The 24,041-nt window shown below is 42.2% G+C and overlaps 1 protein-coding gene across 3 annotated transcripts in view; it reads right to left on the reverse strand.

The window, feature by feature from the left end:
• The window catches only part of LRRK1 (leucine rich repeat kinase 1), an 82,584-nt gene that overhangs the window by 48,455 nt on the left and 10,088 nt on the right, over positions 1-24,041 (reverse strand). Inside the window, exons 1-5 of one of the 3 annotated variants that reach the window (XM_037395412.1) lie at positions 16,187-16,414; positions 11,072-11,238; positions 10,021-10,192; positions 7,428-7,610; positions 6,672-6,820 (exon numbers count right to left, since the gene is read on the reverse strand). In XM_037395412.1, the coding sequence (XP_037251309.1) occupies positions 6,672-6,820; positions 7,428-7,610; positions 10,021-10,192; positions 11,072-11,224 (657 nt within the window). In that variant the 5' untranslated portion in view covers positions 11,225-11,238; positions 16,187-16,414. Of the gene's footprint in view, positions 1-6,671; positions 6,821-7,427; positions 7,611-10,020; positions 10,193-11,071; positions 11,239-16,186; positions 16,415-24,041 lie in introns of those variants that run through there. The other 2 variants (XM_037395411.1, XM_037395413.1) reach the window with 2 other exon arrangements.

Below are 24,041 nucleotides of genomic sequence, written 5' to 3' on the forward strand. Positions count from 1 at the left end.
ACATACACAAACTTGGAAAATCTAACAGTAAAGCAGAGTATCTAACAGCTTCCTGCTTACAAACTCGCTTTAAATTCTCTATGTAGTTTTCTGTAATTTTCTCTCACCTGTAACAGCCCAAGAACTATTTACATCACTGGACAGCAATCAGTTATGAGTTATGGTAATAGTATAAACACACAGGTCAGATTCCCTTTTTGATTCCTAGCTACCCCACACTTCAGGAGAGGTGTAGGGATGTGGTACTAATGCTAAGAGACTGGAAGATCTTCCCAGTATGAGGAAACCTCACCGGAGAGAGCACATTTGTGCTAAGACACCTGATTAGTTTTTTCTGGTTCCCAAGGGCTCATAACAGGAGCCAGATCCCTAAATTCAGATAATGCAAAAAAACACCTCTACACTACAAATAAAATCCTCAAGTAGTATTGATCTCTGTCTGGCTACTTACATGCACTTTCAGGGCACTACCCTACCTTATAACATTATTACTGGTTATTTTAGAGAAAGGATTTTCAGCTGGTTTAGCTCCCAGCCAAGGCCACCAAAAAATTACTTACAATGGTATGGATGCAAGAGGAGGGAGGAGCACATGGCTTGGGAGCGGAGGAAGGCAGCATCGCTGTAGCTCCATCCTAGATCAGCTAAAATTGTCCCTGACAGAAATATAGCTTAATCAGCAATGAAATTCTCTTACTGATATCATTTATACCATACTGTGGTTTACAGTGATGCCAGCAAAAGCCTTTTTATGTCAGGACAATTAAATATACACCATGACTTCTGCTCACACAGAGACAAAAACATCACTCTCCTATTTAACAGTCCTAGATAAAATCACATGCTCTGCATTAGCAAAACCACATACCACAAATCTCCTGGCCTAGAAGGAGTTAAGAAAGGGCCCAATCCCCAACAACTCATGCTTCATGCAGATTTTTAACAGGAATGGCCTCTTTCGGCTAGAAGAGAAAGGTGTAATAAAGATCGAGCTACTGAAGGTATAATACAAGCACAGTCTGCCTAGATATGCAAGAAACATTTTAAGGGAATCAGACATTTTAAGAACTAACCTTGGCTGGCAACGCATAGTTTGTCCTGATCCCTTCTTTCCAGGAATGCCAATTTTTCCCAAAAGCTATGCTGAGACTCAGCCAATGTGGGGGAAGAGGGGTTAAATCAGAATGAATATGGGAAAATCCAAGCTTTTAAAGCAGCAGGTCCAGACAACATTTCTATGGTCTTAAAAATTAACTGCCAGTAAGGAAGAGACTTCCCACTTACCCATATCATTGTCAAGACATGGGGTTTGGAACTGCTAACAGAACAGAGGGTTACAGAAAGGTGGATTAGTCTCAGGCTGTCTACCAGACTCATCAATTATCTCCTGTAATCATCACAAAGAACTTGCGCAGAGGGAGTCTAAACCTCAAAAATTAAGCTATGGAGATCAGCCATGCTCTTTCCTCTATTTCCCTTTGCAACTTGCCATCTGCCAACAGAGGGGAACAGCAACGCCCTTCACTGACACCTCAGGCAGTGGCTGAAGCAGCTTTTTACTGGCCCCACGCTACCAAGGTAGTAGATCGATCTGGAATGAAGATCTGGCTGTGAGACTGAAGTTACTTTTCACTCTGCAATGAGGAAAACAGTGACATTACATTCAAAGGTGGCCTCAGCACTGATATCACAAGCTGTTAATTATTACCCCATGTATATTATGATCACCAAAGACTAGCACCACATTGGGCAAGACACATAACAAAGATGTTGTCCAGAGGAGATTTACCCCAGAAGCTCAGGACAACTTTAAACAGTACACTGAGATGGAAGTGGTGGCATCCTGGCACTTCCTCCTCTGGCAACGGTATCACCACAATGGCTGTGGATGCACAGGATCCACACCATGGCCCAGAAAGAAAACAGGGAAGGAAAATTTTCCTGGCTTTTTTTTAAACATCTTTCAGTATTTCATTTGAACTGCGATGCCCTGTAGCACCTTTCCTAGATATGCACCCATGACCAGAGTATCCAACCCCTTGAACTATTCATATATTTCTCCTAAACAAAAAGAAGCAAGAAAATTGAGAATTACAGCTAAGAATCTGAGTAGATGTTCCACGCAAAAGGCTATTCACAGGTCCTTCAGTCACACAAAGGATGTATAACCATACAGGGCTTTGAAATTCTGGCAGGAATGGGAACAAAGGCCTGGAGAGCTGGCTTGTTTAGTTGGTTTCCCCCTCACAGGAGAAAGCAAGTTCTTATGGTTGAGATCCTGAATTCAGACTCCAGAGCCCCATATTTCCTGAGCGACACCAGTCACTGTCTCCAGCTACCCAGTCTCTGTTTGCTGGTCCATACAATGGGACAGTAACATCTCCCCTTCTCCCTGGGGAGCCAGGATTAAAAAACGTGCAACAGACTCCAACTCTCCCTTTTCTCTTCCTGCTAAATTAAACTGTGTACAACAAAGCTGCAATAAAAAAAAAAAAAAAGGAAAAAAGAACTTGCTTATCCCCTCCTTCAGTTCCTGCTCTGTTTCAAGATGATGCTCTTTACAGTACAAAAAAGTACTTGCCCTTGAGTACACCAACCAACACAGTAATACTAAGATCCATAGCCTGCTTTACACGGGTGCAAGCAGGACATGTGTCTCTACTGCTCATTTCAGACTGATACTCATCTCTATTTTGCATTTAGATTGCTCTGTATCATTTACCTCAAAAATGCAGAGACATGGCCTCAGGGTATTTAATGTGATAGAAAGATACCTGCAGAATTCAGATAGTGACTTCTAAAACCACAGACAAGATTGTGAAATCCAATACCTGCTGTCAACACTGCCTGGTAGGTGACCCCATCTCCTAGGCAGCTTTTTGAATCTCAGCAGTAAGTGCTCTTCCACATCCAGAGCCAAGGACTGACAGCGTCTCTTCCACCTGAGTGCTGCAAATTGGAGGATCAGCCAAGCCCCTTCATCTGATTTAGGGACAGTGAACCAAATTCATCTTGGCGCTAGTAACCCGATGTCAGTGGAATTACCTTAGGGATTTACTTGGCTCAGCACTCTGCGGTGAAAACATAATTAACTGAAAGGAAGAAAGCCTGACAGCAACGCCACAGAGAGGGGATTTCCTCCCCAACTCATACTTAATCATCTCCACTACTTTCCCAGAAAAGCCCGTTTCTTTGATGCCAAAGCTGTATGATGCTGAACTTGCAGAGCCCAGTAATCAGCTCAACCCTCCTCCATTTGGCACCGGCTGGTGAGCTCTGCACTCAAACAGGAGACGGTGTTCAGAGGCTATTAGCTCCTGGGTACAGCCTGACTCTGGGTGGCTTACTGCTCTTCAGAAGGGCAAGAAAAACCTCTGTAGATTTCCCTTTCTTGCCAAGGAAAGAATGTCTCAATACGAGTCCTGAAAACTAAATTGAAATCTTCTACCACAGTGATGTCAGGGGATGCACTGAAGAAGGCAAGAAGCTGGAAATTGTGCAGAAGCAAGAAACCCTGCTGCTCTTGGGAAAACAACGAACTATGAATACGAAAAATATTTACTTAGATTTGAGACTGTTTGGCAAAGTGATTAAAAAAGGCTGTTGTGCATTTCTCCTAAATGATGTGACGTGCCCTAACAGAACCTCGCTCTTGCTGTAGACAGGATATTCTGAGGACGGTGATCTAATTCCTCCATCAATAATGCTGCTGTGAATCTTGAGTAGAACTGCTACAGATTTCTTTACTGATGGTGATGTAACTAAGATTAGCCAAGCAGCAGATAAATAAATCGGAGGAGGATCACACACATACACATACATTTGTATGCTTGCACATAAAATTACTGGCAAAACATTTCCTAGGGAAAATGCAGCATTTTAAGCTCTTTTCTGATCTGTAAAGGAAAAAATAAACATCTCTCACACTGCACACACTGGAAAGTTACATGTGTATCTCCATACAGAGTAACCTACTGAAGTCTGGAATCTGTGCCCAGCCAATTTACTGCAGGGGGTCCTTTTGGCATTTGTTAATGGAACACTTCTCTCTTTAGCAAGACGGTGGTTTGCTGTGGGGATAAAGTTTTGTCCAAAAAAAAAAGGAGAAATAGATATCAGAAAAACGAGATGTAACTCCTCTTGTCTCATAAAGGGCAGCACTGCACGGTGCAATGGCTGCCTGGAAGGTGTGGCACCTAAACTGAGCTCTCCAACCACATTTTATGCATAGCTAGTAGCATTTACCACTGTGAAATCAACTGGAGATACAACTGTGCAGTGTTTTCACTCAGAGATAGAACAGATGGGACAAACCTTTTTGAAGTTCTGGACTCATTCTGAAACAATTGTGCTTAGCCTGTCCTGTCCAAGATGAGAGTCTATTTGACATCCAGCTGGCTGCCATACACATTGCAGTCTCCATACAATCCTTTTTCACTTCCTCCCAGTTCAAAATACATCACAGCACTTACACAAGAAGACTTACACTCATGAACCTTATGAGATATGAAGAAAGCACTGAGGCAGCTTGTTTGCAAGCCAAGAAGTCATGTTTTAAACAATTACCAGGGTGTGTGACTATCACTTCCCAGAGACCTGAGCTCTGCAGACAAACTAGGACAAATCTTCCGGGATTTGGCCCAGTCTGCCAAAATGAATTCAAAGAAAAAGCATTAAATAAGCAAACATATTAAAAATAAACAGCTACTAGAAGAATCAAAGTCAAGTTTCTGGGTCTGGCTTTTTTGGGTTTTATATTTATTTTTTTTTCAAACCAAGACCTTCTGGCAATTAGCTGATGTTTTAAGGCTGCGCTCTTTTTCAGTCAGGGTGTGACAACAGTAAAGCTGAGTCATTTATACAGCAGCTAAGTTAAATATTGCCAGCAAGTCCACATGGAAAACAGACCTCTTCCCTGTGATTCAAACAATTATTTCAAGTTTATTCAAGCTGAATTATCCAGTTAGTTGGATTATTTTTTTTTCCTTCTAAAAGGCATGTAGTTTTATCAACTCTTATCCAGAAACATCTAGGATTTAGCTTCCTTTTGTTTACCTGTCAATGAAACCAAGAATCCCATGGGGAGGGCTCTCTACATCTGCCGATTGAACCTAATAAAGTCAAGCTCACAATTGTGGACTGTAGTCTCTAACATTCACAGCATCGAAACGAGTGAGACAGGATTTTGGCAGGAAAACAGAGAATGGAGAAGTTTGTAAAACTATGAAAACCTCTCTGCTTATTTTTACTTAACACCAAAGCAGAATCACCCCGCAGAATTACCGGCAGAAAAATCAAACACTCTGCAATCTTATGAGCTGAGCCAACAGATACTCCACTGGCAACAGGATTCATGCAGACCGGGCCTTGATCAAAAATTTTCACTCACAATTTTTCACTGCAAAATTTTATGACCCGGTGAAAATTATTGGAAGCTCAAGGCTCTGATGTTCCCACTCAGTGTCTGTTAATCTACATACTGAGCGGAAAAACAAAAAATGCCTGATAACTAAATTGCTGGATAACACTAGAAATAAAACAAAACACTATGTGCTTCCCTATAAATCAGTAACAGTGTGCGTCATGAGACATTTTTCAGTTCTGAATAAAAGACACTTGGATAATAGAGATTGAGAGAACAAAGAATATAGCCTAGTTATACAAAGATATGTGATAATCATGAAATGTAATAATACCCTGCATGAAAACAATGCCACTCATCTGTAGATCTCAAAACATCATCATCCTGTATTAAGCCTTCCAACAGCTGTGAGTTTAAATGTCCCCATTTTACAGTGGAAGAAATAGAGATACAAATGAATTACCAAAACTGTCAAAAGGTGGTAAGTGGCTAACTAGTGAACAGAGGTCTTGCCAACCTAAAAGGCTTCAATTGCTTTTTGTTGGCCTCTGTGTTCCATCAAAAAATATTTCTGTGAAAAGAGCACAGCTCAACTAATATGATCTGATGACACGATACTCTCCATGCTGCTCCAGAAAGCCAGATCTGTCCTGAGCAAGTGACAGTAAAGGCTACCAGCGATCTTTTACTAATGAGGATCTGAAGTAGGGAAGCTATTTTGAGCAGATATGAGCCTGCTCTACTCATGCTCCATGTTACCAAAAAGCCACATTGTACGTGGCTGTTTCTGAGTTTGTACGTGCTGTATCTGAGCTATCAGACACAGGGGAAGAGATGGGTTTACACACTCAGCTCTGCACCACGCCAACACTCCTGGACAGCACAGACCTTGTGGTATTACCTTGCAAGGAGAATGCATAACAGAAACCTAAATGAAGTGATTATCCTGGGGTGACAGAGGAAGCCTGTGGAAGTGCTTATTTCTCTAGAAGACTTTCAGCACAAAGTCAGTGTTTCCTTTCCACAGCATATGCCTAGTTCACCCGCTGATGTTAAAATTGCCAAGCAAAAGCTGCCGCACACAGCGTCTTGCACAATGATGCCATTTAAAGGCCTAATGTTTTACACCTTGCAGTTCAGCACTGGCATGAAAGCCACTTTCACAGCTTGTTCTCTAAATGGGCAGCAAACCACAAGGCTCTTAGTTGAGAAGAAGAATCACCAGCCACATGGTATGTGAAGACAAATACAAATCAACACGATGCTCCTTTAAAAGAACATCTCTTTAGACAGATAAATGGCTACTTACTGGTTTTGCTGGAGCGCTACCCGGTAGTGAGCTTGTCTCAATGAAATACTTCCTCAGAAGGTGTTTGCTGGATTCAGGACTGTCCATCAGGATGTAGGAACAAAAGAAAGCTCCATTCCGCAATAAAAATACAGCTACATCTTCATTCCCTTTAGAGAAAAGCAGATTGTCTGTTCTCTTCTTCTCATGTAAATGAACCAACAAGGAGCTGAACAGAAATCCTGGGAAATAACCACTTCTGAAAAAAACCATGGGTGTGTGCAAAAAGGAAACTGAACTATATAAAGGCTGTTTCCTCCAGTGACAGGATTTAGTTTGGTCAAACTGAGACAGCAAAGACACTATGTAAAAGCACTGGCCCAGGCTCCCTCTTTTCTTCCTATCTTATTATACACACAGCTGTGCTTTGAAGTGTAAATTATTCAGCCTGAATCAAGCATGTGTGCCAGAGTGTCCATAACAATAATGCTTTTACTTGCAAGGTTTCTGTTTTTGAAGGATCTTTTCCCTAGGAGTTCATAGAGGAAAGTTCAGCCTTTCAGTATTTACAGTAATCTAACTTAAGAGGGCCCTGACTTAAATTTGGCTAAGTCAAAAGGCAGAGCCAATTTTATTTTAATATATCCCATTGGAAATCCAGGACACTTCCAGGCAAGCCAATCTACACCGATACCTTCCTAGATGTGAACAACTCAGCCCATTCTTTAAAAGACATTGCACAAAAGGGGCAAAGTTTTGAAGCATGCGAATACATACCTGCCTTTATAGCAGCATACAGGGGCAACCGTATAAGAACTGGAAACTCATTCCTCCTGACTGCACAGCTCTCTGGGTCAGCACTGTATGCACGAATCAGAAGTTTTACTATGTCCAAATGTCCCTGCTGGCAGGCTATAGCCAGCATCCAGTTCAGGAGCTGCTGGCAAGCACTAGGACCTACTGAAAAGATAAGGCATTTGACTTAATTGATGCCACCCCACTGTGATGCAAGAGTCATCCACAAATAATGGCTAAGAAAACGGTGTAGGATGAAGCCCCTGAGGACAAAGGAGCAGACTGCACTGCAAAAGTGTGTTACCGAAGAGCCCTAAGATGGTCAGGCACAAAGTTTTCAGCTTTGCTTATCTGTTCTTAATTACTTACCCAGCTAATGGGCAAACTTTTTTGACTGTCCCTGATCTAAGCACGCTTAAGCTAGCAACAGTGAAAGGTTCTGAGGATGCCTGCTAGGCTACTAGCAGAAAAATCAAACACTGAATCCCAAACAGAGGTGGCAAGGGATGACCAGGATTATCTCTGCATCCAGAGACAACAGGCCTGATCCAACAGACATTAGATCCAAACATCTGAGATAGTCCACTTCTTCCAAGTTCCTGAGAGGGGATGCAAAGAATGGGAAAACCAGCTGACCTTTCGTGTTACTGGATGAATAAAACAAAAATAAATGTTTCAGACAACACAAAATAATTGTTTTAATGTCTTTTCACTGCAACCTAAGGTCTCTCACAAAAAAATTAATTTACCCTTGAAATAATTCATTCTGGGTGAATTCTTTACTATCCCTTCACAGCAGTTAGACAAACGTCATTTAGGACTAAAACCGAAAATACCTTGTTTTGATTTCACAGGAATTTGCTAATGTTTTAGTCACCCCCAAACTGCTTTTTTTATTGAATTAATGTTTGCCCATAGAACACTGCCTTCCTCTAGGTGTGCATAATTCTGCGCATATAACTAAATGCCCATGACAGGATTATTTCTGCTAACAGAAAGCAGTCCTCAAATCTTCCCTGATCCACAGAATCACCTCCCTTTACTTTACAAACTCACATCCCCTTTGAAATGCTTACAGAAACGTCCACAAGCCCAAGTTTACAAGTCAACTTCTTTTTGCAGTTTCTCCATGCGGAAATTACATTGCTCTTTGCATTCTTAACAACTTGACTAAATCATTCACCCTTATGCTGCAAAAAACAGGCTCCACTTCAGCTGTAAGACACAAGAAGTTCACACTGAGCCAGACAGAATCACTGCAGTGCATTAACAAAATTGCAAATTCATGCAATTTATCCCTAAGCTCTGTGATTGATTTCTATGTAACTTCCAAGGGAAACAAATGGGAAGTCCTGCATAAAAACTTCCCAAAGCTGCTGTTTGTATAGAGCACCTCCCTTGACTCCCCTAAAGCAAGGGTTTAAGGGAATTTGGTCAGTTCTAAAACTGAGCTATAGTTTCCAGAAACTACCCAAGTCACTTTTCATTACTGAGAGTATTATACTAATATAATTTCATTTTTGCTACTAGGTTACAAAACCAGCATTGTCAGCCTCCTTTCTAGCTGAAGGAAATACTATGTTTAATTGCCTTCTCCAAACTGGAACGTTTCTTTTGCTTATTACAACATATATTATGTTTATACATTATAAGAGTTTAAGAACATCAGATAAGCAGGTTTCCCAGCAGGTTATTCCCGTTCTCACTGAGGTCACTGGCAAGCACATAGCTCCAGTGGGGACCTAGAGCTATATTGAGGTCGGCGATTGCAGAGGCCTAGCTTAGCTGTTGTGGTTACTGCAGTGTCTGAGGTCAAGATGACAGAAACTCACCCTGGCTGCCGTGCAGGTCTGCCAGACCCTGAATCCACAGAGGGTCCCAGTGAGAAGCAACTGCCAGGCCTGCAGGACACCAAGAGAGCAACAAGGGACCCAAACACCATTCCTGATACTGACTCATCGAGTACTGTTCTTACCCCTGCCCTCACAGCTGCCTTAAGAATTGCGTCTGGGTCTAAAAATGTCTCTGTTCTGCTATATAATAATTTTTAAAATAAAATGTAACCAAAATGTAATGATGATTCCAAAGAAGGAATTACCCTGAAAGTAAAAAAAAAAAAAAAAAAAAAAAGCCAACAAGAAAGCATAAAGCATGTTGCCAGCTGTGCACCCAACTATTACTTGCCATACAGTCATGCTGCACTCTCACTCCCAGCACCACCGTGTCTGCTGGATCAGCAGAGTGGTATGATGCAGTTTCCTGAAAATCCCCTGATTTCTCTGTAGGATCTGGGATGTTACCCAGCTGTGAGGGCTGATGGGAATGAACTGTCTAAATGGCATCTTCCTCCACTTCCAATCTGCAAACATGGAATATTTTTATGTATGTGCTTTTCCCCCCTATGGGGGAAGTTTTCTTCAAACACAGCAGAGATTAGATCCCTCCACGCACTTTCCCATGCCTAGGTCCCTCCCTTCTCAAGGAATGACAAAAAATAAATAAATGCCTGCTTGAAGCTATAGCACACAGCTATGAAAAAGCCTGAGGAAAGGTAGAGGCAACCCAACGGTCTTACCATGCAAGGAATCCAGCAGCTCTTTCACAACATCCTTATGTCCAAAATATGCAGCCACCACAGCTGCATTGTCATCATTAGGTTCTGTTGGTAACACCACTAATGCTTCCTGCAGTAAATACCTCACCGCCTGCAGATCTCCATATGCTGCTGCAATACCTAAAAGCTGACACTGATAAAGAAAATACAGCAAAAAAAAAACCTCTGTAAAGGGAGTGGGCAGAGAAAGACAGCATTTCTAGAGCTATGTATTTGTTTGTGCCCATGCAAATGCATACCCAGTGTCACTGTGGTTAACTGAGAATGTCATAAACACTAGTAGCCATTATAATAATTAGTGTCGATATAATATATTAATTTGTTGGTTTTTTTGCTTCCTAGTTTTTGGTATGGCTTTACCACAAAAGTGCTCAAGGCACAGAATGGTGAGTGTAAATCCATTTTTCATGGACGAACAGAAAAAGCATTTGCACAGCTCTGCTACAAGATGTAGTATTTCCTGTTTTGGAGATGGCCAGTATGCTTGGACTTGACACATCGGTACTCTCCCAAAACACTAAGATAAGCTCTATGCAAAGAGCAGGCTCAAAATGAGGGCTCTGAAGGCAAAGCAGTGCAGAAGCTGGCACAGAGGATATAGCTCCAAACACAAGCAGCAAAATCTTCCCAGGGGGCCATTACCCATCTTTGTACTGATAGGGGAGTAAATTTTTTGCTAAGTCTATAAACAGCTTCCTTTTTATGAGGAAAAATGCATTTCCCTGTTTTAGTGACCACAGTACCAGCACCCCTCCTCGCACAGCCCCCTGTTCCTACATATGCTGTTCCCTGTGGTCTGTCTCATCTTTCTGATCAGTGTTTTCAAGGGCAAATACCATCCCTGAGCATGTTCCTCAAGTGCCCCACAGAGCCATGTCTGGGATCCTGCAGCATCAGGATAACATATATAACTGAATGGATTTTCTGCATGACAAACAATGGATTGTTTTCTTTCTTCTATTTTGGTTTCTTTCCCCCAAAAAATTGCAGAAGAGTAGTAACCTAACCCTACCTTTTCCACCTGCAGTGCAGTCTCCTCACATGACAACTTAATCAACTCTTGGGCCTTACTGGTGTCTCCAGCTTTGTAAGCATCCTGAATGCTTTCTGTCACAGGTGTCTGAATTACGGAGACTTCGCCAACTGTGGACTGTTTGCCACCCATGTCCACAGTTCCTGCTGTAAAAATAGAAAAGAGGTGTCAGGAAGAAGTAACCTATTCATTACTCATGCACAGTTGCAACATCAATGCATCCTGGCAACAAAAAAAGGGAGCGAATTATATTCAGTGTAGTATTTACTGCACGCAATTTAAAAAAAAAGAGGCAGAAACCTGAACACTCGGTTGCCTGATAAAAGAACATGATAATATATAAAAGTACTTTCCAACAGGGACATGAAACTAAAAGGGACAGCGAGTTCCTCAATTGCTCCCAAAGGTGGTTTCCAAAGGATGGTGTGAAAGCTCACACAGGCAGAGACACCTACGCCCTGCAGCAGACTGCCATACTCAACCTCCTGCTGCAGGAACCAGGGAACAGAAGGGCTTCCATGAGACTGGCATCTGCAGTACTTCTGATGCAGCAAGGAGTCTGCACGACCTGCAAAGCAATCCTGGTATTAGCCTTGCTTCAGTCACACTCCACCTCCAGACAACAGCCTAACAAAACCCCACTGTACTTCTCCAGCACTTTCAATCAGAGCTTTATACACCTCTATGAATGTGAAAGGAAAGAAATCGGGAATATTTTGACTCTGGGAAAACAGAGTAAAAGTAGATTACACAAGACGTCTAGTGGTCACCCTGATCAATCCTGGAGAATCTCCTAGGCTAAATTTCTGCGTTTTTTAAATGCCATTAGGAGCCAGAAGAGCTTTTACATGTCAAAGTTTAAAAGCTGCAAGCCATTAAAGATGATGCTTGTGGTGGGTGGATAACAAAAAGGCAGCCATGAAGTCTCACGCCCACCTACGGACCCAACTACCAGGACAGGCAAAGCTGCAGGAAAGACACTTAATTACGAATAAGATATTCAGGTCTGCTCCTGAACAACATGCAAGACAGAGAAAAGAAGCACTTTTCACTTGAAAAGAGACCATTTCATACTCAATTTTCCCTGCTAAAACATTATTAATTATTACTGCTTATTTGCAAATGGTTAAATAAAACCCTTCAGCCCACAGATTTTCACATGTTAACAAGGATTTATTTTGTTTTCTAAATAGATATGTATGTCAGGCAGGACCTATTTTAATGCAGCCTGAAAAAAGAAGTAAATTTGGACTAATCTTTAACTGTCAGTAAATATCTTTGAATAATGCAGTCTGATTCATCAATATATTCTGACTAACGCTTCTCATCAATTATTTAAATGAAGCTCAAATCACTCAGACATCAGAGACGGCTCCAGAGATTCGTGCCATTAAAAATGTGCCCACATCAATAACCTTTCTTAGATGATGCAGAACCTGTGAAGGACAAGCAGCAGAAATCACGGCAGATAAATGTGGTGTTACATTACAGCATAATAAAGAGCATATCAGAGTTCACGTTAATAGGTGCAGCGCCTTCATAATTCTGTAGGTTTAGGGGGTATATGGGAAAAGAAATTCATCCAGCATTTTTTCCTGTCTTTTAGAGCAGACCAAATGCCTGTAAGGGATCTCTAAGTATACTGCATATGATTTAATTCTCTTTCCAGTGGACACCAGAGGTAGGAAATGCAAATGATTCTTGGGCAAGTAACTGTTCAAAACATGATAGAAGACAGGACGTTAAAGCAAAATAGTTCTGCAGTCTACACAACTCAGAACTGGACTAAGTAAAATCAGAAAGTACAAATCAAGCAAACACTGCAGTTACTGGAACATGCAGCCTCCCCACATTCAGCGCCCTGTGATGAAATCCTGAACCTAAAGAGAAGCACTGGAATTCCCCCTTGGAGGAAAAAATGCCTCACATCAGAGATACAAAACAGCTGGAAAGCTGAGCAGGAAGCCTTGCAAATCAGGGCTGACAGAGCACAGCAATTTTAATCTGGTTCCTAAAAAAATGCTGAAAGGACAGACAAGTTTTACTTCCTTCCAGCCTCAATCCTGATTTTGGGGACTATCACTCAAGACCCACATCTGCAGCTATTCCACATATACAGGCACATCCTTTTTGTCCAAGAATTGAGCAGGGCCATCTTTATTTCTTTTTAAATCATGGCCAAGGAAGATGGAGGTTCAAGTATCTCACGGTCAGAGATTCATTCAGGGTCTTGGACATGCTGGTGTCGTGTCCTCATCTATTTATTACAGAGGTCTCCAGCCAACCTCTCACGCATCCTGCACACCAGAGCTCTTCTTACAGGAGCATCCTCCACCTCTCCTACCGGAACTGCCCCACTGCAGGGAGGACTACCAAATCAGTTGGCCAGGGAGCACAAGAAGGACCACAGTGTCGTAACCAAGGGAAGGAGGAACTCTGCAGGCTAGACCCTAAACCCAAGACTGCTTTTGTGTTTTATCAAACGACTACTTCACAAAACTACTTGGCTAATGTGTCATGCTTCCTCTTACATTTTTGGCCCCCCTCAAAATTTCCTAAGTCCTCTGTAGTACAATGGCTTAGTTACAACCACTGCTACCATCACCACTGCTTGGAGAACAGAGGCCGGCCATCAACCATTGCAGTCTACTCATGTGCTTCAGGTGTAGACTTCTAGGTTGTCCAGGAGCAGGAATGTCACAAATGGCTGGCTTCATGAAGTTCACATGCTCCCAGAGTTAGCTGGCAGTGTAATCAGAGTCTTGGGATATTAATTTCAGTCCTTAAGCTTGATTTCAGTCTTGTCTTCGGCATTTTTTTATTGATCTAACTGCCCAGTTTGAACATCTTAACATCCATCAAATACAAGTCAATAAAAGCTTCACTGAATGTAAGAAACCTGAGCATTCTACTGTTTGAAACCAATATATTTAAATATTCTTGGCAGAAAGATAATACTGCTCATCATACAAGTTTCTTATGTAACTGTCATCACAACTTCTATGATTGCATTCTGCAGAATAAATTGACCTCCTGCCTAAGACTTGAAGAAAAAGCTGCAAAAGGTCTTCAGGAAAAAACAGGTCTTGCAATTGAACTAATCACAAGCCTGAAAAGAGTAAAACTGATAGAGTGATAAAAAAGCTTGCCGACAACCAACAGCTGTACTCACATGATTCTGTCAAACTTAACTTGAGCTTTCAAAGGTTAAAAGAAAGGAGGTGGGCCATCCATTCCTAAATTCCCCAAAACCACAGCAGCCATCCATTGCAAAGCTAAGCATCTCACCAACCAAATTACCCAATTCACAGAAGACTTCCTGGTAACTTAGTAAATGATATATTGACTTATAAAATACAAATGGAAAATAAGCAGCAGTATGTTTTATAAGCTTAATTTATACTTACCAGTAGGAAAAAAAAAATCGGGAAAATTACATTCTACTGACTAACGACTGTTCTACTTCTACAAGATGCATGACTGAATTAACATCAGTACTGGCATTCATGTAGGTTGGGAATAAAGTTTTGCCAATACATGCATCAGCCATTTTTAGCAAAAATCTGCGCTGAAATCCAAAGAAATTCTGCCTATGGTTTTAACCCTACAAATCTCATGCTCTTTACCTGACCTCTTCACAGTTTTCATAATAGGTTCACCTCACTTACATATAGCCTTGAACAACATGCTATGAGAGCAATATTGAAGCTGAATAATATTGAACCTCTATTTTTGGACTTGATTGTGCAACATGCTGAGAACTTAAGCCTGGATGTAACAAAGCACTTTTAATTCTTAGATTGCATGGATTTAGGAACTGACTTCTGCACTTCGCACAACACAGGCTATGTTACATTACATTGTTATACGCAAAACGGCATAGCAAGTTATGACATTCTAGCAGTACTTCTTGTAATAAATTCCTGTAATAAAAGGCTACTAGAAACTCCAGAAACTCTTGCACATCTGTTGTGATTTCTTTTAGTTTTTGCTTTATTGCACACAGATCTGGGACAATATTCCTGTGTCGGCACAGGTTCATCTAAAAGCACTGCCCCGAACCAGCATCCCTCTTCTGAGCTCGCTGCAGGAAAGCAGATGAATGAAGCCTATTTGAACTGAGGTGGTATGGTGTGGTTTCATTTCTCTAATGTGTTTGAATGTCAGTGAAAATAAGGCCATGGGGTTTACTCCCTATCATTCAGTCCCTTATCTCCACATCCTATTTGTTTAAGTTCTCCATAGATCCATGGCTTCTTTTCTTTGCTTGCTTTCTACTAATGAATGTAAGCAAGCCAAGCGCTGTTTGTAAGGGGAAAATGGGAGGTATTTGCCAACACTAAAACCACATTCTTCATCTATTCCTCATGCCACCTAACAGCTCCTATCAAAGCAACTAACTTTGGAAATATTACCCACTCCTGATTTCTACGTTTTATACTTTGGAAGTACCTTTTAAGTTTGGCTTTGCAGTAACAGCCTTTTACAACAGCTAGGGCGAGACTAATTTTCTTTTAAAAAAATATTCCAATGGAGGCAGAGGTTGTCAAAAAAAAAGCAGTGACACCTTATTGCCATTCAAAGGTTACAAGAGAGTCAATCTTAAAGTGCAACAGACTGCTGTTCCAGCCCAGAGAAACAAAACAAAAATAAGTCTTATCAAGAGAATTTCAGAGATATATGTAGTTATACCCTGCCTCAGGCCTTGTTATTACAGCAGGTGAAAAAAAAAATATCTAAAATTTCTAAATTGACAGTATGCCATTATCAGCAAAAAGGTGAAGGGGGGTTTGCAGGTCAATGCTGTGAATCAGCAAATGGCTGCGTAACAAAACAGCACACTGTGTAGATGATTATCATCTTTACATCCCAAATCACTGCATTCCTGTCTCTGACATACAAACTCACAGAATTTGTAAGTGCTACATTAGTCCCTTCGATAAAGTAGGAGTTCTTTGGCAACTAACTAGGATATTTTTATTTAGCAGAGAAAGATATAAATGAGATGCTTAACACCAGATAAAACAGGGCAGGAAGCTAACTTACTCCAAACCAGAATTACAATAATAATAAAACTTTAAAACTGCTACTGACCTTGTCATAATGTGTGCAGGTATTTCCAGATACAGGAGCAAATCAAAACGATGACTTTGACATAGCATCCCATTCAGTGATGCTCAATTAAGCTATTAATTCCTTGGACTTAGCCACCCACCTCTGCTCAGCACAAGCAGCTCTTATAGTGGCCACTGGATGTAAATGTCTTTTGGCTGGCTGGCTGCTTCTTTGTCTGAATGAACCACTACATTTTAGCCTTGACAGTTATTTTCATCTCTATGTCCCATTACAGTGAAATCTAAGCCTCTGGTTCAGAGAGGATCTGAGGATGGGGGTGGGCAGGGAGGCTGCCTCTCTGGGCTGAGCTCAGACATTAATTCCTCAACAGCACCAGATGGCTACAGCTAACCTTTACCAGCTTAATCTTTTGCCATTTTGACTTCTGAGTGCTGCCACAAAGCAAATAAAAAAATGGGACAGAGATGAGGTTTAAGATGTGCCGAATATTTAAAGCCAACCCCCCCAAATGCTTAAAAACTCACAAGTTCACGGAATATTTTTCAATACTACTCTACAGAAGCTTTGGCCAGCTGGTTTGCGAAATTAATGGAAAGCCACGTTATTTCTGAGTCTTTGCAACAGGCTCGTGTATCTTCTGTTGCTTTGACAAACTTCAGCCTAAACTGAACAACAGCCAACGGGAAGCATCCAGGGATTTCAAAGGATGGATCTTTCCTACATTGCTCTTTCCACTTAGATGGGTAAGAAAAATTTTTCAGTCCTCTAGAAATCTTTGAGATACCGAAAAATATTTCCCATCCTAAACCAGGCAGAAAACCCCAAATCCTAGGGTTTTTAATTTTTTTAAAAAAAAGATTAAGATTTTAAAGTCAGCTCAAGTCAGTAAAACTGCTTTATGAAACAGCTACCTGTTGGGTTCCTTCTCTGATTAGATGACACCACTTTAAAACAGGGTTTCATTTGTTGTTTAAAAAAAAGTCACAAGGTTTCATTCATTCAATTCATTCATTTCTTAAAAGATAAAGTCACAGACCCAGGAGGGAAGCTGTTCCCTCCACCTGCCCAGATGCCCTCAGTCCATATGGCCCCACAGCCAGGACTTGGCCCAGAACCATTCAAAGGAGTGTCCTGCAGCAAGATTTAGGCAAAATACATATGGCTCAACCAATTCTGCTAGAAAATGTCCCCAGAAGGATTCAAAAATGGTCAGAACCACTTATAAACCCCGCTGTGAGAAGTCAAGGAAGGAGAGGAAGTTAGGGTAAATCCAACCCAGCGACAACAAGATGGTTTATCTGGGAAATTCAGCATCCTCACTGGAGAGACACCACCAGAACTGGGCCATGTCCCTCTGACCCTGATTAGTATCTCTTCACAACAAGTGAGACGTGCCAGCTTCTCAGGACAGTGGAAACCCTCCACACACTTTTTCTGTCTATTTTTTGTGGTTCCATTTCACACAAACATCCATTATTTCAGCTAATTAAAGGAGTGGCTCTGCACTAAGATCCTTCTGCCAAGGCAGTGGAAAAGATGATGTATTGAGTACAAAAGACACCCGCATCTACAACACAGCTTACAACCAATGCTCACTGCCCCAAAAGGAAACTTACAACCCTACAAAAGACCAGATCTAAACCACAGAAGAATGCTTCAAAGACAAAAATCCAGCACTGAAGGGATCTTTTTCACTATTATTGCATAATCTGGAATTATTTTTAAATTGTTTACATGCCAGTACCACTCACGCAAAGTGCCGATCTGCATTACACATTTTCCAGCAAGCACAGAGGATCTTGTAAAGGGCGTGCTGACAATTTTAGGTACAGCCATGCAAAGTGACCAATTATCACCACAGCCATTGGAAATTTTCTATTTAGAAACACTATTAACCTGCAAGGAAAAACGCGTTTGCTAATGCAAACCTGAAAGGAAAATAATAAGTCCCGGATGGAAAAATGCTCTGGACTCCTGCCTTTCTAAGGGGCTCCAGAACTGACTGACAAAAAACAGACACCTCCAAAGGCTTTAGCTCCACACTTATACAATCATTTCTTCATCATCCAAGACAATGGGGGAAAAGGGGACAGAAAAGCCTCAGATACTAGTATCACTGAGACTCGGCAGACTTTAGTGGGCAATATCACAGATGCCTGAATGGCTGTGTGAAGCTGTCTGTATGTCAGAGCCAGGACTGAGCTGAGGCTGAAAAGCTCTACCAGATCTGAGCAGGCTCCTGCATTTTTGTGTGCCTTGCAGAGCCCTGGGACTCTGGAAATTATTTGTATTGTCCAAGAAGTTAAAATGAAACCAAGCTGGTTGTTCTTACTTTGCTGAAGTACAAAAGAGGCTACACAAAGCCATTACAAGGCAAGGAGGGGAGGTTAGAGAGACCACAAAGAATTACACACTGGAATATGACTGTCAGAGCAAACTCATCATGTCAGTGTGCAAATCACATTGGAAAGTGCAAGATAGCTTCGGGGTCACGATCGATACAGCTATCCAGGAAAAAGGAACAAGGGCTACTACATGTAATATGTATAAGAATACTACATGTAGTAGCTTGGGATATGCCTCTTTTCTTGCACCCTGCAAGACAACAGCTCTACTTTAGACATGATGCTCCCCACGGTTTTATTTTTTTTTTAAGTGCATGCACCATTTCTACTGCCTGGGCTATACATGATGCAAGAGGGGCAGCAGGACTGTGATCACAGAGTCAGAGCAGAGACAGCTCATCAGCACCATGACTGGGACCCCCTCCTCACGCTCGGTCTCTGGGGGCTGCAGCCAGCCCCTTGTGTACTGATAAAGCCTACACAAATCCCTGTCAGGCTGTGCATACCAGCACACAAGACTCCTATTGCTCCACCCCCCACCTTTAGTTTCACCCTCTCCATTTATAAAGAAAGCTTCCTTAGCTGCAATAGATAACAACAAGACAACCTCCACATCCCGAAAAAATGGCAGCAGCCAACGGCAAACACAGGGCTGTTGCCTCCTCCCCTCTCTTCTCCTTTTGGTTTTTCACCAAGCGGCTGAGAACCGAACACAAGCAGGCAGCCCTTTGCTAACTATGCCATCGCCAGCTTACCAGCACAATGAACTGGGCCGCTGTTGATGACAGTGATGCTTTTACTCTCTCCCCTGAGGACTAAGCAGCTTTACGTGCACATGTTCATCCCTTTTGAACTGTAGGAGCACTCAGGGGCCACAACATATTTCTCAGTGGTCAGGTTGTCTCATGAAAGCACCATCATCACTGCTGGACACACTACTAACTTGGGTAGGGAAGGAACAGAACGGTGACAACCTCTGGCAAGCACAAGGCAAAGGCTAGCTCGCACAGAGAAAGGGTTACCCCACGTCCCTCCCGAAATGCCCTCTTTGGGGCACAAAGGATCAGCAAAGACCACAAAGAACACTGACGGTGTTAATTTCCACCCCCCAGGGATAGAGATTGAGGGAACCAAGAGAGCTCCAAACGGCCAGAGTGCCAACTGCTGTATCGAAAATACAAATGACTCAGCTCTAAGTGAAAGTTTCTATTTTTGTCTTTTTTGGCCTCAGTAATTTGATTCCAGTCCTACAGCTTGAATCATTCAGAAATATGTTTTTGCATGCAAGGCCAGCTATGCCACTCTTGCTTTCCAAATTTTACATTGGAAGATATACATTAAGCATGCAAAAGCATGACTACGCTTTTGGATTTTCTTCGTGTTCGTTTCCAGGCATGGCTGGAAAGAGAGGATTATTAAATGATGAAAGGTGTCTCTAGTGAGACCATTCCTGTCCAACTGAATCAAATATTATAGCCATGAAACCGAACTAAAACTGGATTTCATTTGAAACTTCATAAAATAAAATTTCATGGATAACTTCAGTTTCCTTTGAAACTTTTCCTCTTCCCTAATGTTCAAGCTTTCATCAGAAGGAGAAAAATTCCACGCATCAGTGTTTTCTCTCTTTCAAAGAAATAATTTGCTCTACATTCTTCTAAAAGAAGTCATTAATTATTCAAATTGGGGAAGCACCAGTTCAAGGCCAGCTCCCTTCTGCTACATCCTCCTTAGACATCTATTTAAAGCTAGCTTTAGAAAGAAGCAAATGCTGCGAGTCCCAGCTGTGAGAGGTTACATCTGGAAGAGTTCAGGGAGGGACTCCCTGTGTGCATGCGAGGGGAGGAGGATGAGCCCAAGGTCTCTGCCCAGGTCTCTTTGTCTCTTCTGAGTCCAAGTCCTCTACTGGCTCTATCAAAGACACATCCAGCAACTCCACAGCCTGAGAAAAGCAGCTCCTAAGCTTATGTTTCACTTTCATAACACACATAAACACCCTCCTAAATGGAAAACCCATTTACAACACTGCAACCCAACTGCTGGTCAAAAATAATAGCACAGAAGCAGCGTCCCTCCAGCCCCACATTCCCTCCACAGATGCTACCAGGAAAGACAAACCTTAGTGGGGCCTTCAGAGAAAGCTGGTGAAAGTGGTAGGATGAAGCTCATAGCTGCTCCAACAGGACCCCTTGGGCCACAGCAGCAAACCTAATTTTCCACCCCTCCATCACATGGCAGGGGTCCTGGGTAGCTGCTGTCACCTATGTGGCTACCAGTGTCCCTCCTCCCTTCCCCAAGGAGCACAGCAGGTCTCTTACAGATCTGCGATGTAGGAAGATTTTGGAAAGGCTAGTCAGAGAGGAGGAAAAAAAAGGGAAGACAACATTAAAAAGATCTGTAAAATACCTTGCATGACTCCAGTTTATCATGTTCAAGGAAAATTAAGAGAATCTAAAAGAGGTGGAGAAGAATAATCAAAGAAATGGATCGTCTAATTATAAGACTACAGATGAAAAGAGTTTGGCTTTTTGAGTCTGGAAAAACGAAGGCTGGACAGGGATGGGAGTACTGTCTATAAATACATCCAGAGGGAGATATCTGGAAAGAAGAGGAGTTATTATGTACAGGGTATGAATCCATTTTGGCTGCCAATTAGAAGAAAGTTTAAAATGTGGGAGAAAAGAGGCTCTGGAACAGTCTTCCAGAAAAAGCAGAAGCAACAGACAAGCCAACCTGGTTAAAACAGGCCTTGCATAAGGTTTAGGAGTGGGGACACCAGAACACTGACCTCCCCACACTCCTTCCAGCCCTACAGCCTGTGTTCCCACATTACTGATGTGCAGAAGTTAACCCAGCTACCAAGCACTAACAGTCATAATGAGACAATTAAAGCTCCACAGGCTACTTTGAGGGAAGTTTGTAGAAAGAGAGAATACCTTTTATTAAACAAACTGATAGATCTAAGGAAAAGCAGACACATCTAAGGGAAAGAGCCTTTCAAGAGATTTCAGGAGGTAAACACCCCTTGCAGCAAAATCCAAGCTTAGTATGTTAGACACAGTTCAATGCGCTTCTTTAACTGTACCTGCTAGCCCAATAAAACACCTTATTCTTTACTGCCCTCACTTCTCATTTATCACCAAGATAACGACTCTAGTTTAGGTAAAAGTGTTGCATGCAGAGGAAAAGAAAATGCAATCAAGATATTGGATACGGTTAGGCATCAAGAGTGTTGAACAGGCAATTTGGCAACAGCAGAGCCAAGGGAAGCACAGAGCTGGGAAGAACATCAGAGGAAAGAGATTAATATAATAGTCTGGAAAGGAAAAGAAAAGAAAAAAAAAAACCAACAAACACCCAAACTAGCGGATAATGCGAGGCTCCACTCCAGCTTCTACTGAACTCAATGTGAGCATGCACTTCCACCAGCTTCCATGTGAGTAGGAGCAGATCCTCTGAGATGCCAGTTTCTGGGACAGAGTATCTAAGAGGGAAGATCACCTTAACAGCTGTGGCTGAGGCAGAAGAGAAAGCCTGATGAAAAGACTTCTGCTGTTGGCCCAGACAGTGCTGGTCCTCAACCAGGCTGCATAGCAATGCGCTGCCAAAGCTTTAAAAGGGGCTACCAAAAAAAGCTAAACCTTCCCTCACTTGTGACAAAACCTACAAGCAGCAGAAGTGCCTGCATTTGCAGAAGTATTTCCTTTTTGTCTTCCTGACATCTGGGAATATCAGCATTCACTTCAGTGGACAGAGGACAAGGACTCTGCCTGGGAGGATGCATTCAAATGAAGGTACATGTTGTAAACCCGCTGCATTCCACAGCATTTTTAGGTGGCTGCTCCAAGGCAGAGACAGCAAAATCAGGCAAGGTCCATTTCACCCCCTTCCCACCAACCTCTGATGAGCTCTGACCCACTGCACCTGAGAACCTGGTCCAATCCATGCAAATTACTTTGATTTGATAGTTTTTATTGCCACCCTGCCATTGCATGAAAGGTCCAAGGTGCAAAACATTGGAGAATCGTGACCATGATTACAAGCCCACTTGAGGAGCTAGACATTCTTGTTTTTCAGGCTACATGAGATCTGAAAAGGGATCCTGTCCGTTAGTGTTAGGAGGGGGGAATAAAAAACAGAAGTTCCTGTTTGATGCAAAAATAAAAGCATTTTCAAAGGCTCTTTGATGTGCAAGACAGAAAGACATGCAGGCAGATTCTGGAGGAGGTCTTGTCTTCAGCAATTACCAGCACTCTTTTTGAATTTTACTCCCCAGACAGAATTTTTATGTGAAGTCAATAATCACACTGCAGAGTGTATCAGCTCTAAACCTTGTGGCTTTTCAGTTAAGCAGCAATAACCTCTAGTCTCGGGAATAAAACAAATAACTCCAAAACCAACTAACTGCAGGTGAAGCAATTCCAAAGACATACATGCTTTTAAAAGATTTCATTTTGAGCTCTTCTCGGGTAGCCATGCCAGTTTTCCAAGCGATACTCTGATCATTAAAACAAGCAGTGATGTAATTTCCACAGCGACCACAAACATACCAAGAATATTTGAGCTAAATTTATCCAGACTTCTTGATTGAATCACTGATTCGGTTCGTTATTTTTCCATGATTTTCAACTACGCACTGAAAAGGAGTTGTGGACAGCCTGAGACTGAGCTTTCCCCAGCAGTATCCAAAATGCCAACCTTTATGCTTGGGAGCCGTATGTTGACAATTAGAAACAAAATTAAGCTGCTCCTCCAGCTACCAACCCCAGCTCCCTGCTCCTTTCACCCTTTGCCTTCCTCCCGCCCTTCCTGTAGCAGACTGACCCTTGCCTTCACCCTTGGGTGACACAACATGGGGCTTGTCTGCGGCCGAGAAGTTCCTGAAGCTCACCACAGATCTGCTGCCCGCCCCACCCAGAGAGTGTGAACCAAAAAAAGAAAGGACCTGCACTAGATTTCACACTGCTCTGTGCAGCTCCGTGGCAGACCACAAGTCTGTCTCTCTGGAGCAACACGTCCCACCACCACAAGTACCTATACCAGAAGAGCTCAGGCTAGGGAAGGCTGTCTAGGCACCTTCACTTGCAGGTACCTGTAAAAAACACATAATCTACAAAGACATCACTGGGTTTCGCCTTCTCTTCCAACATGCACAGGGTGGCTAATTGTCATACTGGGAGGGATCAACTATTTGCAAAAAATGCAGCATAACCCCTGAGATTTTACTATGTCAGCTCTGCTGTTTTCAAACGGAAATCTTTTTTGACTGCCATACTTTAACATGGTCTGAGTATGTCCTTGCTGACTCCATTTCAGATTCATGATCAGACTCACTGAGTTTGCCTACATGTAGTTGTACATGTTTTGAAGGCAATTGGTAATTTCTGAAAGCACACTTTTTTTTTTTTTTTTGAACCAGAAACTGCCATTACCCAGAGCCCCTCTGACTGCAGGAGGGCTTTTTGAAGGTTGAGGGCCTTCCTCAACACTTAAAGGCTTCTTTTGTAAGTTCTCCCTCTGAGTAAGAG

Source organism: Falco rusticolus, chromosome 7, assembly GCF_015220075.1.
Source record: "Falco rusticolus isolate bFalRus1 chromosome 7, bFalRus1.pri, whole genome shotgun sequence".
Classification (NCBI taxonomy): domain Eukaryota; kingdom Metazoa; phylum Chordata; class Aves; order Falconiformes; family Falconidae; genus Falco; species Falco rusticolus.